Source organism: Zophobas morio, unplaced genomic scaffold, assembly GCF_036711695.1.
Source record: "Zophobas morio isolate AGI-343-1 ecotype UQ-CSIRO unplaced genomic scaffold, CSIRO_AGI_Zmor_V1 ptg000005l, whole genome shotgun sequence".
Lineage (NCBI taxonomy): Eukaryota > Metazoa > Arthropoda > Insecta > Coleoptera > Tenebrionidae > Zophobas > Zophobas morio.
In genome coordinates this window covers 9,448,215-9,466,451 of record NW_026972110.1, presented here as the reverse complement: position 1 = coordinate 9,466,451, position 18,237 = coordinate 9,448,215, and the positions used below count along the sequence as shown (strand labels likewise).

Here is an 18,237-nt window from a genome sequence, read left to right as displayed (position 1 = left end):
GACCAGATTATACGAATTATCAGCATAATTAAAGGTTAGTATGTCAAACACACCCTCTTGATCATAACAACAAAACAGATGTTCTTATTAAGAAATGCTTTTACAGAAAAAACAGTAAAAAAATGCAAAACGTTTTTCAAAAATGTCAATACTTAAAAAATGTTATCAAAAGGAGCAAACTCTAATAGTGTGTGGCTAACGGCAAAAATAATTCTTAAAACGACTCCAGCAACCGTCAATAAAACGTGAAGAAAAAACAACAAAAGAACACCCCTAATGAGAAGAGACTTAGATATTCCACATATAATTCTGTTAATCTGCAATACACTCACCCTAATTTCTTTTCATCCTGTCATTTATAATTTTTCTAAATTCATCATACAATACAATATCCAAAAAATATATAAACAGTTTTTTGAAATGGCATCAGCGTCTTCTTGGTGTATTAAAAAATATATATATACAGGGTTAATCATGGGAATCTCGGCACCTAAAAAATTCAAGACGCAGCCAGAAATACAAAAATCATCTTTGACATTTCATACCATTATTTGTTTTTACTTTTAACCTAAAAAGATTTACGTTTATAACTACGTTTTACTTAAAAAAGTAATGATAGTAGATATCACAAATTGCGATGCAAATGTGTGGTGTGGGTTGCGTTTTGACTTTCTAGGCGGGAAGTTTGTATGTTAATTTCAATATACAAATTGTAAGATTAACGGGTCATATAAATCGGTTCATACATTCATTGTTATTACAGAGTGACTGTAAATGTTTGTAATTATTTATCATGTACATCCATCAAAATGACAATTTTGAAGTGACGTACTATAGCTCCCAATAATTCTTGGTGTGATATTTCCACTTCTTCGAAATTAAAGTGTGTTCCTTTTCTCACACTCAGACATTTCACACCATCATAGCTTTAAAATATTCGTGCAGAAAAATGTGTAGTTTTCCCTACTAGTGGCCATTTAGGGAACGCCTCCAGTGTGAGTCATTGTGGAGGAAAGCCTAGAAAATTAGCGAAAAATTAGAGAAGATTTAAGGTATTTCCTCTTCTTCATTGCAGTCTCATTATCAAGGGATGAAAATTTAGTAGTAATAGTTATAAGTGAAAGAAAAACCAAAAAAAAAAAATAGATTTATAAATCTATAAAAGCTTTTATATCACATCCCACCATTTGATTTTAAGAGTTGTGAAGAGAGTACTAAATGTACCAATTTATCTAGTGGATGAACCAATTGTAGCAAGAAAGGAGAACATGTGGTCCAGTGAAAATATCTCATGTCTTCTTTCGTTAAAGTCAGAGGCACTGAGACGGTAAGTGCAAAATTATGTAGCTTACGGCAGCACTTCGGGTGTGCAGAAGAGCCATAGGAAAATCTTGGAGCTTAACACCCAGAGTAATACACGAGCTTCACATGGTGTGATAAGGCCGAGGATACTCTACGGTGCCATTATCTGGCGAGGCTTGACGATGAAAGTCTGGGCTAAAACTCTTTTGGCCCTATACAACATCTGGCCTGCCTGATGATAAAAGGTGCAATGAGAACCACACCAACGGCTGTCATGGAAATACTGGGCAGGTTGTTTCATCTTTACGTGTCGATGATGGAGACTGCTAGGTCGGGGTTCTTGAGAATGCGCGACTCTGATCAATGGAAAACACGACAACAAAAACGGGCTATGAGACCATAGTCGAAAAGCTAATGGAGACCAACTTCATCTTCAGAAGCATGATAGGAAAGTTCTCGTTGTAGTGATATATCACGAAAGGGGCTGGATCATCTGCTATGCAATCACTCTAGTTTGTTTCAGGAAGAAATTTTGGGCTTGAATGAATTTGTAACAGAACGAAAGCACAGGTCTTTCTGTGGTAGGCAAATCTGCATTTTCACAGATAGCCGAGCTCTTTCAAGTTGGACTTGCGATATCGCAAGTCCTGTTGTTATGGGAGATGCGATCACTTTCAGTTGCAGCTCAATTTATTCGATTTGGAAAATTTTCGGTAACAAAACTTTTCCTAAAACCTTTTTTAATGTGTTTACAAGGAGATCATAGTAGGTACGTTAATTTTATGATTTTTTTATAAATCTTTCACACGTGCTTAAAATTTAAAACTAATAAATGCAGTTATTTCAGCTTCTTTGAAAAACAATGTTGTGTTAATTTTTTTACGGGCATTGAATAATCTTTAAAAAAATGCTACAATAATAGCACAACGATAATAATTGAACAAAAAAGTTCCAATTGCATATCACTACTAACATATCTAAGTATTTGGTTTCCATGCTGTGTCTTTTTCGACGAAAATAAACAGCTACGAATTCGATCATGTTCAAAATTAGAATTACACATCTTGTTCCCCTTGTTCTACTGCAGTAATCTAAATTTTTGAATTATTTTGTTTGATCGAAAGTTTCACAAATTGCAATAATGAAAAGGAATAATCAAACATTGCGTAATGATGTAAATTACTTAAAATAATTGCATTAGAATTGCTAAATCTCAAAGTGCATTAAAGGTAAGTTAAATCTTTAAAAGCAAATTAATTACAACTTCAAGGTTTTAGAAGCTATAATAGAACTTCCGTAAGAGCTTTAAAAACATGATGGTTACTTTGTAATGCAACCTTGGACAACATGAATAGCGATACGAAACAATGTCGTATATATGCTAGTAATTTACGATATAAGTAACGTAAGAGGGATTTTACATTACGGGAGAATAATTTGAAAAACGGGCGACCGAAGGGAGCGAGTTTCTTTAAATTCTCGAGTAATATAAAATCCAGCTAACGTTACGTGCATTGTAACACATTTTATTCTATTCCAAAATAATACCGCTATGTTGAAAAAACAGTGGTAGAAAAATTTTACCTATATTTTGACTCTACCGGTATCCAAGCAGTTATTTTTGTATAAATTTTTGACTGAAAAAAAAATTTGAACACGTTTTGAAAAAATAAAAAAAGAAGCCGAAGTAGCAAAATAGAAACTGATTACTATGCAGCCTGCGGACAGATATCAAAATGAAATGAAAGTGTGTGAAAAACAAAATAATGGGGCCACTATTGCTAACGAGGAAGTAATAGTGGCTTATGTTTCGGAACTAGTAAGACGTACATACGTATAGCATGTCAAAAATCAGGGAGTTCCCACCCTCTGCATTATTCAAGTACATTCAAGTAGTTGGGTGCCTTGACGAGTAGAGGAGGGGGAAAACACCCTGATATGAACTTGGGGAAGGTACAGTGGGGCCAAAGACGGAGCCTAAGTGTCGGCTGGCTACGGTCAGGCCCCATAAATCAAGAATCCAGAATCCAGACGTACATACGAGTATGTTACCTAGTTATTGGAACGTTACATAACAAAAACCTTGCATGAGTGTCAGGACCCACACAAACTTTAAATCGATATAGATATCAATTTAGTTTTGACAAGAATCATTAGTTACATTTTGTTATTTTTTAACACTTATCAAAAATTGTTGTCGGTAGTTTTCTTTTGGAAGTTTCAATATTTTGTGTGATAATGGAAAACTTACATGAAAATGATCGCCGAAATGTGTTTGTCGATTTTTATAAAGACCATATACATTTGAAAAAATCCTTCACATTTAATAATTTTTTCCAAATGGGAATGTTAAAAAAGGCCAACTTATAGTATTTGCAGCAGTCTAGAGAATAAGAATCGGTAGAAAGACAAACAGAAAGTGGAGTGCCAGCAAGAAAACTGATTCAGAAGAAGAGAGGAGTCTTAATTACTCGGAACCACGGTAAACTTGGTATATCATTAAGAAAACTTGGACAAAAATCTAAAAGCGACAAAAAGTATCTTAGCAGCACATTAAGAAACAATAAAGTCATATTTTCGAACCGAAAATCAGCTCCCAAATATTCAGAAACACAAAAATTGGAACAAAGGCAAAAATTAAGAAATCTTTCTGATTCTGAGCCGACGTTATTGCTGGATCTAATAAATTAAAGATTCAGTTTATCAACTACGACCAGTTGAACGCTTTTGGAGAAACCAAAGAGCAATTTGTATCAAATTCGCGAAGCAAGGAGATTTGGTGCAGATTGTAACCAGCGTTTTTGTACAGTGACGTTATTAACAGTTCTTTCTTTCATATTTTGCTAAATGTTTTTAGTAGTTAAGTGGACGTAGGAATAAGTTGGTACCTTACATAAGCATTTTTGAGGGGAAAATCCTGTTACAATTAGAAAAACAAAAATTATGTGTGTTAATACAATTTGAAGCGAAATCATAGTAATACAACAACAAAACTAGCATAAATGTTCAAATTACCATCCACCAATCATTTGGCACATAACAGCACGTGTGTAAACACTTTGTATTGCATGCACAATGACCTGAGGTAATAAGTATTACCTACTTATACTTGAATTTAGTTCGTGGGATCCTCCAAATCGTTTGGTCTGTTAATCTAGAGCTTAGTTTTTAATTCTTCCACAAAAAAATCAAGGGGCGTTAGATTTGACGGACGAGTTCAAATGATCCATGTCACCATATCGATTTTCCTTCGCGAATAGCAAGAAACTTTCTCATTTCCACGCCAAAATGCGAAGATGCATCATGTTGTAACCAAATTCTTGCTCTAAATTGCGCAGTAACTCTTACAGTTCCTTCGGAAAAATAAGGTCTTCTCAAACGACAGCCTAGGATTCGTGCCCACACATTTATTTTGCTGTGACGATAAGTAGAGATTCCTATGTCTAATGAGGGTTACTTATTAAAGTACCTTCATCGAAACGGAAAATATTATTTACAAAATTGTGTGTCTTCGTTTAGCCCATGAATTAAGTGTACTTGGTGCCTATGGTATTTTTCTTTTTAAACAAATTACTAACAAATGTGTATTCGTAGTGGGTATTTGAGTTTAAAACAAGTTTCTGACAGACATCGGATTTTCTTTGCCTTCCAGTAAAACATTGTAGTTACTATATTAAGGAACAGAAGGTCGACCTCGTTTGCACATTCTTCATCAATATATCTAGTTGTCAAATGTAGCATAATCTAACAGCATAATTAGGACATCCTTCGTACATCTATTCCTTTGTCTTATGGAAGTGTCAAATTAAATATGCTTGACAATAAGAAAGTACGTTAGTATACAACAAACTAAATATGTGTTACATATGTTTATAATGATTTTAAATAACATATTAAACTGGAATACTCCCTGCCATACACAATTTCGTCCCTTATTTTACCCCTTTGGGGGTGGAATTTACAAAAATCCGTTCTTAATAGTCACTACTGTCAAAGTTCTGCGTTGTTGTATCAACTTTGAAAATAAAATCAAATCAATTATCAATTTAAAAAGATTGACCATCAAAATAATAACATTTAATTAAGTATTTATATGTTGACCGAGTACTTTGTACACAATCCAATTCAATTTTTTCACAGAGCCTTTACATCCCGTTCAACAGATCGATATTGTCAAGGTTTATCTGACAAATTCATATCTCGTTCATTAAGTTATTCATTATTATTTTATAATTTATGATTCTTTGGTCAAGAGGTTATTGATTTTAATTAACACACATTAAATCAAGGAAAATAGTTAATTACTTGTTACAAGATATATAACACAATGGTGTTAATTGCCAGTTGTTTGCAATAATGGTTGTTTTTATTTGACGAACAAGAAATAATTCGAACTTCAATGTAACATCCACTGCGAAATTAGCAGTTTAGATCTGGAACGGGGTTTTTAGAAATTCACTCCTGACAATTCAGAAAATTAAAATTGTAGATTATAATGAAGATAGAAGGATACAAGGCACCAAAGAAAATGGCATTTCGCTCCTGAGTTGTATTGTACTATTTTCCCCGGTGTCAATAACTAGGCATAATTAAAAATTTCAATAATTTTAACGAATTCGTTTAAGAATAGATAGATGCCAAACTATCGAATTTAGTAGTCTTTGAGCAAACAAAAAATTTTTCTTTTTTCAATCAAAATGCAACACAAAGAAATTCGTGAGACTGCAGAATCAGTGACTTTGAAGCTGTTACCCTCGAAGTTGCGGAAACGATACTCAAGCACATAACAGGTTCAGAGAACCGTGCAATGAGAAAAAGATCCAAATTTATACTGAAAATCTAATGTAATGTTAGCGTGTTTCGGTGAGAAGGCGAAATTGTTCAAATTCTTGTATTCGAGTTTACAACGTGGATGACTTTCATTTTTAAAACGCAATTCAAATTAAGACAGAGCAAAAAAGTCAAAGGTTTTGACAAAGGCAGAAATTGACACATTTTTGTTAACCGTTAGTTATATATCTTATGAATTATGATTAAGATATATTAATAAATTATATAAAACATTTACTAATCATATAATAACATATAATGCATCCTCCCAACCCTTAGTTGAACTACTGATTAACAGCCATCTTGTCAGCTGGTTTTGAAACCTAGGAGATAGACCAAATGAAACTTCTTCTCTACTTGACTTAATAATCTCGACGACAATTCTTTGGTCAACTTGGATTACTTAAGCTCAATTGGTAAATCAGGTCACGTTACCTTAAAGACTGACCAACAAATTAACTTTAAACCTTGAGAGGGTGGGTGGGCAGCTAGTAGCTGCTACAATAAGACCGATTTTGGCAAATGAGATACCTTGTAAGAAAAGAGCGGGTGGGTGGGGCTAGTAACTGCTAAGATAAAACAGATTTTAGTAGGTACTAGTCCCAAGCACCCACCCAGCTTCTCTTTTTTTAGAGGGTATCTCATTTACCAAAATTAGTCTTGTCTTGGCAGGTACTAGCCCCGCCCACCCGCCATCTCTTTTCTTAGAAGGTATGTCATTGCCAAAATCAGTTGTATCTTAGTAAGTACTGATGATCATCTTGTTTTTTGTAAAAGTTAATCATGATTAACTTTTACCAAAAACGATGAAAATTTGGAAACATTACGAGCTGACTTATATGCAAAAGGCAGGAATTTTGAACATCTTCTCTAGTGTTTAGTTGGTTATGCTTTAACGGATTTTTCTTTTGTTAGTTTTGTTTTTGTTTGTAATTTATAAATGTCTTTTTAAATGTTTCTTTTTTTGGTTTATTGACTAATGAGAAATAACAACTTGTTTTAGTAATAATAATGCCACGAATTTTACGTTTATAAAGTTACGTTTTTTTCGTAATCTACATCATACAGAATTTTTTTATTATTTTTTTAATCGGCCATTTTCCAGACACGCGATAATAATGATTTGTGCATGCTTAAGCAACCAACAAAGCACATTGTAGATTTGATAGAGCGCAACATTTTGGTTGCATAAGGTCAAGTTTCTTTATCTTCTGGTTTTTGTTACAGCATGCAAATCATAATGACAAAGCTGTTTATGTTTAGAATTATATCTGAAGAATGGAAGGGATTTTATAAATAGTGTGATTAAAAGTGTCGTGGAGCTAAAACTGTATAATGTTATACTCCACCTTTATTATTAATATTTTGCAATAATCGCAGAAACTCAATGTTTTAATAGTCATAACTGTTCATATTTTATATACTCAGTACATACATTATGCCATGTTTACATAAATTTGATTTATGTTCATAGGTCGTTTCCCAATATTTATTACTCCCCTAAAATAAAGAATATCTACGATAAAGTTTTATTTCCCTCGGGAAAATTGTCAATATTATTATTAAATTGTAAATCAGTTTCGAAGTTCTAGCGTTTCGTTCCAACTTTTCCAAAAATTGCCAAAACTGAACAGGCGCCAGTTCGTCGACTACTTTTAAACTAATGTCTTCTTTTCTTGGACCTTTGATGTCAAGATAAGTCAATCTGTCGCCTTTGGTGGGTTTCCATTCAACTCCTTTGACTTCCGGTGTTCTAAAATTGTATTTAGCTCACTACTATACGACGATTATTATACTTGCCCCGTTTTTGCAAAAGAAACTAACATATCTACGAAAATATTTCTCAAAAGTAACTCATCTTCAGTTAAAACTTCTCGATCTACGATAGAAGTTCCGTATAAATATTTACCGTCGACACCATGGCGGACATCTACCAAAACCGATTATCTTAACAGAAGCCACAATCAAATACTTACACGTATCGCCGCCCCGTTTGTACTCTAAGTAGTAGTAATACGCTGGTAAATTTGTAACATTCGCCTGTAATATAACAACATTCTGTGCATCTACAGAGCAAGTTCTTTCTCCGTACATCCTACACAAAATGTCAAAATTTTCGATATTAACCTTTTTATCTCCAAAGTAGAAATTTTTACTCCGGTCCCACGTGCTCGCCCACAAAGAACTGCTGATGGTGTAATTAAAATCTAGAAAAACGGCCCCGAACCGTTGCCAGTCAATATTAAAATCGAAACTGCTTTTCCGAAAAACTACAATCAGTAATGAATACAAAACCACTACATTTAAATTACTCAATCAGTTACACAAATCGAGTAAGTGCCCTTCGTTGGCTACATTTGAAATAACCCACGGCAAATCCTTCACTTTTCCCTTCTTCAGCAACTCGTACGGGTGTTCTCCCAAAAACGGCTTCGACCCTTTTTCTACAACAGGCGCGAAGAGAGAAAGCGGAATTTGAGAATAAGCAAAAAATAGCCCCATTTGGCTAAGAAGCTGCTTGTAGTGTATTGGCTTTAAACACTTGACCAGAACCGTCGTGTTGGAAACCCGACACTTTACCGCCTCCGCCAAAATTTTCGCTTTCTCCAAAGCCCCCTCTTGTATCGAAAACGTGTTTACCGCTACCCCGCTCTGAGAGTACCCCCGCTGGAATAACCCTTTCGACATTTCAGAGAAGTAGTGGAAATGAACACATGCACCCCCTGATGAGATTCCATGTAGGGTCACTGATTGGGGGTTACCCCCAAAGCTCGCTATATTATCCTGAACCCACCGCAAAGCCAACACTTGATCCTTCATCCCATTATTCCCAGAAAGCAGGTCGTCTTCGGTACTCAAGAAACCGAAAATCCCTAAACGGTAGTTCAAGCTGACCAAGACGAGGTCACTGTCCATCAAGATTTCGGGTCTGGCGTATTTGTAACCACTGTGGTACATATAAGCGCCTCCGTGGATGTGCACTATAACGTCTAGGTTGTCTTCAGGCTTTGGGTTTTTGCGAGGAATGTAAACATTCAGGTGCAGACAGTCCTCGTCTCAGGCGATGTCGTCGTTAATAGTGTTACTCTGGGCACATTCAGTGGGATGACGGGCGTCCAAGTTGCCCGTCCATGGTTCACTGGGTTCGGGGGGCTAGGTAACAGTTAGTATTTGGTTTTGGGCGCAGGGTACTTACTTCAAATCGTTGCAAAGCCACTTCTAGACCTCACGCTTCAGAGCCCTCGACGCTGCGCGTCTCGGCTTCTAATTTGCGCTCGGTCTAGAATGCTTGGCTCTGCAACCTCGGCTAATAATATACTATATCCCCACTACCCGTCGCATCCGCCTTACTCGTTTCTCGCTTTCCAATTGACCCTTTTCCTGTAAGCAAAGTGAGTAGACATTATATAAATTCCAATGGTACAGAGTGAGACAACATCGCGCAGGCGAAGTCAGATTTTTGGAGCGCCAAGTTAAAATTAACCAATGAACGACAGATTACGCACGTGTAGCCGGTTGCATTCTGTCAAAGCGGTTTCTTGTCATAGGCCTTTGCTCTGCTGCCGGAGTGCCGGATACTATTTCCAACGTGGTTTTGAAGATGCGTGCGCACGGAAAGTCACTATGGAAGTTTTACGATCTTACAGGAAAAGGGTCAATTGTGCATTATTTTTGAGAATTGCATTTTGATATTTTTGATCCAATGAGAACACTGAATTTTGATCACGTGATACTGAATTATTTGGTAATCTTGAGGTTCTGGTTGCTTTTTGACATCGAAAATTGTACGACACAAATCTGTACCTGAGAGCGCAAAGTGCATAACTCCATTTTTACATAAAATTGGATAAACGGGTATTTTTTTCTTCTATTTAGAATAAGCTAATAATTTGTTTGGTATGTAAAACGAGCCACAAATAATTGCTCTCACTGAAAACTGACAATTTGGAGTTACGCACTTTGCGCTCGCAGGTACAGAAATACAGGCCAATAAAAGAATAGAATTTAAGATTGTTACCGTACAAACCAAAAAATTTCTTAGACATTTTTCTCGCCTTACTAACCTAACAGAAATTAATAAGTAGAATTTTTTTGACATAATCACAATTTGGATAAAATTTAAATAAAATTATTGTAGTTACTAAGATTATTATATTTTGGGTCTAGATTGGTTAGGATTTTCTTACCCAATACGCCCTCGTGTATTGATTAATATCCTGAAATTTTATTCTCATGCATTTCAAGGGCTAATTACGTTTTTGAAATGCATTCGAAAAAATTTCCGGAAATAATCAATGCACTAGGGATATTATAAGTGATAACACGCTTGTCGATCTGGTACTGTGGTTCGTTATTTTAACTTTCTTCGTGTCTATACCTATTTCTTCTGCAGCACACCTCGTCCACTTATTAATTTCGTTACGTCCTATGGGTGTATTTTTGTACCAAGCAGAGGAACTGAATTTTTTCCAGTATGGATTCACAGTCTCTCACAGGTTATATTCGAGGTTCTCTTTGACAACAGTAAAGTTAGAACACGTACGGGACACATACGAAGATCAGCATTATTTGTTGTTAACTACTTGCTATCTTCCAAACGATGATTACCTCCTGTACTGTTTTACTAAAAATCGAATTGTACTCAATAGGTCCTGTTCTTTTTCCATTGTTGTCTGTCTCATATTTAAAATGTTTAATTAAACAATTCGTTGCCTCTCCACCTCGCCATGCTAATTCATAAGAGGCTAAGAAAAAGAATTTTTTTTTACAATCCATCGGGATTTTCTTCTAAATACAAATTTTTGATTTTCCTTCATTCTTCTTCTGTTAGCGCTACTGAAGTAACTTTCCTTTTATCAGCTTGTGCCCGCAGTTCTTCACGTTTGGCGTCTCGAGCATTTCGGGCTTTTTTGAAACATAAATCATTAAATGGATTTAATAGAAATTTGATATTCGTTGAAAAACTTTTCCTGGACAAGTTTTGCTGTCACATTTCACATCGTTTACACACAGCTTTCTTTGAAGTCTGATCCATCGACTTTCTTCATGTTATATGCATAATCCATTAAGATATTGCTGATTTCTTCAGGTGTAGTACTTGCTTGCAAAATATAATTCCGTTCAGAGCAAAAGTTTTCAAACTGACTCCACACTGATTTTCTTGTATTCTGCGGAACACTGCTTACAATACTATCCCCAATATCTGATAAAGATTTATCACTAAATCGCTGCTCTGTGTCTTTCGCAAGTTAACCATAAACGTTTAGACTTATTCTACAAAACTGATATATGTATTGTGCAACCCACTGGAAAAAAAAAACATTTGAGAAAATAACAAGCATGTATATTAAAAACTGCAATATATGTATGTTCGTGCTGAATCTTCAGGTATTAATTATTCAACTCTTAAGTATCCCTTATTAGACTTGTTAAATTTAATTTTAATAATAATGTTTCCTACTAGACTTACGGCCTCTAGTGGAACGTAAACAAAATAATTAAGAAAAAAATATAACACTTCGCTCTAATTAGCGTTCACCGGCATCATTATACAACATTATCGCAAATAGTTTTTTTCTTATGTTCATTTTACAGAAGTTATCATAAACTATGTCTGCACTGATATTACAAAACCTAAGAGCAGTTATTAGTGGACTGATGAAATGATAATGTGTCCGTGGAATCTAAAAAAAAAGTCATTGATGTTCGACTATTTTCTCTTGGGCAGACAAAATACAATTGTGATGATTTTTTTTTATTCGTCGTGTGCCAATAGGGCGGAGCTTAATTGCAAAATTCTTATTTTTCAATAAAAAATTAGTACCATATAAGACCCGTTTTTGAGTACCATGTTGTACATTTATTATTTATTTAATACATGTTTCACTTGGTAATTTCGCGTGGAAAATGAAGGATTTTGCAATTAAGCTCTGTCTCCAGAGTTATGACAAATTAAAAAAATCACCACGATTAAGATAGGGCGGGTTGGGCGGGGCTTTAATTTTTATTTAATATGCATACTATCCTTTGAACAACATGACACTCAAAAACATGTCTTACATGGTAGTTTCTTGTTGAAAAATAAGGATTTTGCAAATTAAGCTCCGCCCTCTTAGCTTATAACTAATAAAGAAAAATCATCCGAATTGAGATAGGGCGGGTGGGCGGGGCTTTCTTTTTCACTTAATACATATAGCTTGCTGTGCACAACACGATTACTCAAGAACATGTTTGACATAGCAATTCCTAGTAGAAAAATAAAGATTTTGCAATTAAGCTCCGCCCCACGGCTTAGGAGGATTAAAAAAAAATCATCACGATTGAGAACGGGTGGGTGGGCGGGGCTCATATTTTGCCTTTTTATTAATACACGTAGTCATCTTTTTATAGCAAGAAACGTAAAACATATTGAAAATAGTAGGTACATTTTTGTAGGGAAATATGTATTTTGCAATTATGCTCCGCCCCTCGGTCTGACAATGAATGAAAACTTTATCACTATTGAGGTCGGGGCAATTATGGGTGGGGCTTAATCTCGTGATGCATGTTTCATTTTTTGCCTGACCGATGGGCGAGACGTAACTGCAAAATCCGTATTTCCCTACAAAAATTTGCCATTTTAAACATGTTTTGACTTGTTGTTTTGGAAAGATGATTAGGTATAAAAGAAGAAAATGCCAAAATATAAGATATATATCTGATCTAAAAGCACTGGGCACCTCATTTGGCCATATACAGGGTTTTAATAAATGATTCTAAGGGAATAGTTGGCCATGGATTTCAAAAATCCCGCTTCGCTGAAATTACGCAGTTATACATATGCTTGTGGTATATGTAGCAAGGTCTTGGGCATTTAGTAAAATTAGCATAAAGTGATCCATGATCTACTAATCTACTTCTACCATATAATCATTTATTGAAACCCCTACATAAGTTTTTGTAAAAAAAAAAAAATAGAGCAGAAACTTTTCTACCAAGCCATAGTTGGTCTTCATTAATTGTATTGCATAAAATATTAGGATCACAGTGAATAGGAGGTTATAAATGAAATAATTATAAAGTGTGAATATTTACAAAATTTTATCAATACATTTTGTAACAGCACTGTAAACCTGGTGATAGGATGACCATACAGTACAGCAATATTCTAACTTGAATCTTATTAACGCATAAAACAACAACGTAATGCATTGCGTATTTTTAAATTCACTAGTATCTCTTACAATAAAACCTAGATTGTTTAAAGATGCATTTGAAATGGCTTCAATAACACCAAGATCCTTATAGTGTTTGCAATGTTCCAATGGTATGTCGTTGATGTCCTCGTTATAAATTACTCATTTTTTCGTATAAGACACTCGTTTACACTTACCTTTATTAATGTCTAATTAGGTATTACTAGAGCATCGTTCGAGAAATTTATCGACATTGTGTTGCAATTGCCAACAATCATTAAAGCAATTAAGTTACATTAATGATTTTTAAATCATCTGCATAGAAGCATAGATCAACGTTTTGCATTCTGTCTGTCTTGTAACATCATTGAAAAATATAACAAAGAACAGAGATCCAAATGTAGAACCTTGTGCAACACCATCTTTTACATCAACTTCGAAGGATTTAAAATTTAATTTAATTTAAAAGTAACTAAATAAATAGTTTCGTATTTCTCTCCATAGAAAACAACTACTCCTGATCGGTAAAATGAATTATTTAGCCATTTTTGTATGTTACCCGACTGGAGAGAAAAAAGCTCAAAAAATCTTAAATTTGAACCTATTTGGTATTATTTAAATGTGTAATGAGTAATTTAGGAAATTAAATGGAACAATAATGAATGAAAATAAAAAACACATGTGCAAACAACTGAAACAAAATTAATGATGAGCGTTGTTCCAAATTTGACAAATTTAATCCAACATATTTTTCAAAACTACTAAAATTTCCAGTAGTGGCAACAATAACGTATTAGTTACATATTTTAAAATTTTACAAAAAACTACCACAAGAAAATAGTTAGCTCTAACAGTTGCGTTTTATGGTAACTTCAGTAGCACTGATTGTTAAATGACTAATTGTCTCTTTTTGTTTCTCCCTTTTCATTTCATCAAAAAAAAATCTAAATGTAGATAATTTCTATCCAAACAACATAATTTTATAATAAACACATTTATTTAAAATGTACAAACAACTAAAATTTTAATACTACGTATAAAAAATTAACACAGTAAACCTTAAAGCTTTCTACAGTGTGACTTACAAAAATATCTATATGTACATAAAATTATTCTGGAAGCCATTCTTTGGCAGGTACAGCGCTGAGTACTTGATCCAGTACAACCCTATAAAGTTCCGTAGCGGTTTCGACGAAAATTGGATTGATTGCATCCATCACACGACGTGGGTTGTCATTGTAGAAGTTGGCAATAAGGTCCGCTAACAAAAGAGAGAGAAACTGTCAACGAAATACTTAACAAACACAAAAAAAATATGTATTTAAACAAAATTTTGCAAGTTGAATTGTTAAGAATAGATTATTAAGTAACACCATTTATGAGAAAATTCTCTTGTTTTTATTATAAATTAACGTAGACACCCAAAACCTCTTTTCAGTTGTTATTTAATTTCTTATCATTTCTATATGTTAACATGAAGAAATTTTGTAACATTAATTTTTATCTTTCAGCTGTATATAATCATTTCATAATTAGGTTATAATTAGACTTAATTGTCGTCATTATCTACATCATTATTAACCTAATTTTAGTTGTTAAATTTGTGACTGTGATTGTACTACCTTAATACCTATATACTTTATCATAATGACATAGTCACATGTATTCCAGTTTGAAAAAAAATTAATTGTAAATAAATGTTAAATAAAGTATCTTGTAAAAATATTAATAAAAATCTTACCTCCAAACTGTAGTTCAGGATTTTCTGAGATCAGTTTAACTCGTCCATCACCAACTCTAATTTTCATACTAAATTTGTCAACCCTAAAATATTTGACTCCATTTTTATCCACTGTTTTAAGATTTCCTCGGACGTACAGCTGGGTCTCAGCTGTAAAAGAAAATTTCTATTATTATCATTAATATATTACATAAAAAGACTGTTATCTCCGAACGTGAGAAGACTGTGACACATAAAAAAAAATATAATCACTCTGTTGTACTACTACATATTAATGTAACTAATAATAATTTCTAAAAATCTGCATTTGTAAAGAAACGTAAGGTTTTAGTAAGCCAGAAAACTTGTACATTACAAAATTTTATTTTATTCTTCTCTTAAAAAATTAAGAATTTCTAAATACTTTGTTGTTTTCTCTAAAGCTAGTAGCAAGTCAGGTATAACGTGTCTTAAATGGTTAAAAGCGTACACGATGCTATAAGCTATAATACAAAAATTATGTCGTTCGGTTATAATGTAAGTAACTTATTCCAAAGTTTTAAAGAGGTGTCCTTTAAATCATAGGCAGTCTTTTCGAAAGGCCTCATTTTCGATAAAAACTTATTTAAACAATGTGTAATCAAATTTTAAGTGAAGAAGAATTTTTCATAAGTTTGACGTAAAAGAATGTGACTCCATAATACCAACATTTTGTTTCGACGTTCGTCAAAATAATCGTAGTGCAACGCTTTCCCTAGGTGCGTGATGTTACACACGAGTTCAGTCTTTGTTTTTTTCTTTGATTGTAAACACGGTTCATTAAATATCATGATTATACTTACTGAAGTTTCCATTAAAGTAACCTTTACTTCTCAATGGCACAATCAGAAGTTGTCCGTTGACATCGTAATCCATTTCCAGATGAGTCCAGGGGAAAGTTAATCTCATTTCAGCGGTATAGTTGTGAGGATTCGCTCTAGAAAAACACGAACCTTTACTTCCCTTTATTTCTCTTACTTTCACCATGCCTGATTTTCACGGAAGACATATTTTTTAGAGACTTCCGGAGAATTTGAGAAAGTGAAATAAGATAAAAACCGGTTTATTGACCTGATGCATTTCATCAACTAAATTAGATGCTTTGACCATGTGTTACATGTCTGATTACATAAGTGTTGCTTAACTAAACATTTCTTACCTAATATCCTCAATTACGAAGTTACTGGCGCCAATTACTTTGACATTTTTCAGAATGGCATTAATGCTGACGAGTTCATTAATTGTCCTGTCTACAGTAACAAAAGGCAGTTCTAGAGGATCGATTGGTGGCATGTTGAATTCAGGTACACCCTTTACCAATTGGGGGATGGATTTTTCCAAATTTTTTCTGATGCATTTTTCGTATTCGGGGTCGGATTTGCGACATAATAAATTCGATACACGATCAGCTGCGAAATAATATTACATCATTGTAGAAAGTATTATTTATTATTATTATCGCATGATTAAGAGAATCTGATTGAACTTTTAATTTCATACACTTATTTTGAAATAACAAGTGGTATATTCAAAAAGATTATTACACAGCAACTGATGAATTGATGACGATTTGAGTTTATATATTATTTTAATTTTTACTCTAAATTTTAGGTGCCCGTTTTAACTAATTTAAGAATAAATAGTCAAAAAAAATTTATTCATATCAATAAATAGATCTGATGACATTATGTTTTAAAAACAAAAGCGTTACTGGTTGGAAGGAACATTAATTAATGTAGAATTATTTTAGTTTAAAACAACTGAAATACGTACGTAGTACTTTGCCCTGCACAAAATAAACGAGAGCACACAACACAACAAGATATTTCATCTTGGTATATTTTATAAAATCACTAATTCAACTCCATAGCGCCTTTATAAAAAGGAAAAGTGTTCCTCCCAACTTTTACCACCACCACACCAAGAAGTTCACTTTTACTGTTTGCAATTATTTTATGCGTGGCTTATACTCTCATCAGCTCAATAATTGTATAACATGGTTTTGAACTTTAATTATACGTGTTCTGAGGTTTCTTTTATTTATTTTTTATGTAGCTAATATAATAACAAAACAAAAGTAGGTAAAAAGCCTTATAACAACAGAATCATTATTGCAACAAGTGTTCGTTTTATTTAAAACTATATTTTTTTAAATTGGATACAATACCCAATGATTTTAGCCACACATGCATTTAAGTGCTTACTTTCCCTAAAAATAATGACATGACGTTTTACATTCGAGTAAACAGAAATTAAACGGAAATAAATAATCTTGGATTAATTATAAAGTATGTGCATTTTGTGTAATTACTAATTATTATTACCGATCATTAATAAAAGTTTCACTAAAAGAAACTTCCTAGTTTCTTATTTTGAAAATATGTAAAACTAGATAAGTGAAAATTATTAAATAAATTCACTAAAAAAATCAGAACTCAAATTTGACGAAAACCGCCAAATTTTTAAATTAAATTATTACATGTGGTTAATTTTTTTTCATTTTATATTACAGTTTTCTAAAAATATATAATTTATTACTATAAAAGGCAATTTCCTGATGTATCAACGGATTCTTAATTTATCAATATTTTTACAATTTATTATTTAATTGTAGAAAGATGTATCCATACAAAAACTATAACAATGAAAAGATAGAAACATGTTAAGTAAAAAAAATCCAATATTATTTAAATAGAACTTCCCTCGCCGCTAAAGTACAATGTAACAAATCCAGCTTCTTCGAAAATGATAAAATTTGATTTTGCGAAATTTTGTTAACTTTTTGATGGCACATATAAGTTACAAAAATATAGATAATACTAGTCACAGTTTAAAAATGGAGAAGGAGAATGAACTGGTGACCTGCACGTAATAAAATTTTATGCAAGTTTCATTGCGCTGTTTCACCTTTATGCTCGAGTGGCTCCTATACTGGTATCGAATTTTATTTATAATTCGGATTTGTTGTGCGAAATTTTGATACATTCCACAAACACTGGAATATCTTATTTTATAAAATATAAGTGGAGTTCATCAAGCTAAATTTTGGGCTGATGTCATCAAATTGTTGACGAGGATGAAATGGATCATGAAACGTCGAGAAAACATGAAACTAGTAATTCATCGCATGGAGCCTATTAGAATACTTCTTTGGTTTACGCTGAGGAAGTA

At 33.3% G+C, this 18,237-nt stretch overlaps 1 protein-coding gene and 1 pseudogene across 1 annotated transcript; both read right to left on the bottom strand.

Annotated features, from left to right (window-relative positions):
• Window positions 1–1,453: 1,453 nt before the first annotated feature.
• Window positions 1,454–9,571, bottom strand: LOC135145416 (venom carboxylesterase-6-like; annotated as a pseudogene).
• Window positions 9,572–14,314: 4,743 nt separating this feature from the next.
• Window positions 14,315–16,948, bottom strand: LOC135119350 (circadian clock-controlled protein daywake-like). Its single transcript, XM_064043765.1, has 5 exons — window positions 16,840–16,948; window positions 16,226–16,475; window positions 15,870–16,003; window positions 15,049–15,198; window positions 14,315–14,568 (listed from the first exon to the last, which is right to left on the bottom strand). The coding sequence occupies exons 1-5, from the start codon at window positions 16,895–16,897 to the stop codon at window positions 14,417–14,419; spliced, it is 744 nt and encodes a 247-aa protein (XP_063899835.1). The 5' UTR covers window positions 16,898–16,948; the 3' UTR covers window positions 14,315–14,416.
• Window positions 16,949–18,237: the final 1,289 nt, after the last annotated feature.

Bases quoted from the DNA above. Each gene is read 5' to 3' on its own strand.
- LOC135119350 (XM_064043765.1), bottom strand. From the start codon at position 16,897: ATGAAATATCTTGTTGTGTTGTGTGCTCTCGTTTATTTTGTGCAGGGC. The intron at 16,004-16,225 runs GTAAGAAATGTT...GTGTTTTTCTAG, and splicing joins TTCGTAATTGAGGATATTAG to AGCGAATCCTCACAACTATA. The intron at 15,199-15,869 runs GTAAGTATAATC...TTTCTTTTACAG, and splicing joins TTACTTTAATGGAAACTTCA to CTGAGACCCAGCTGTACGTC.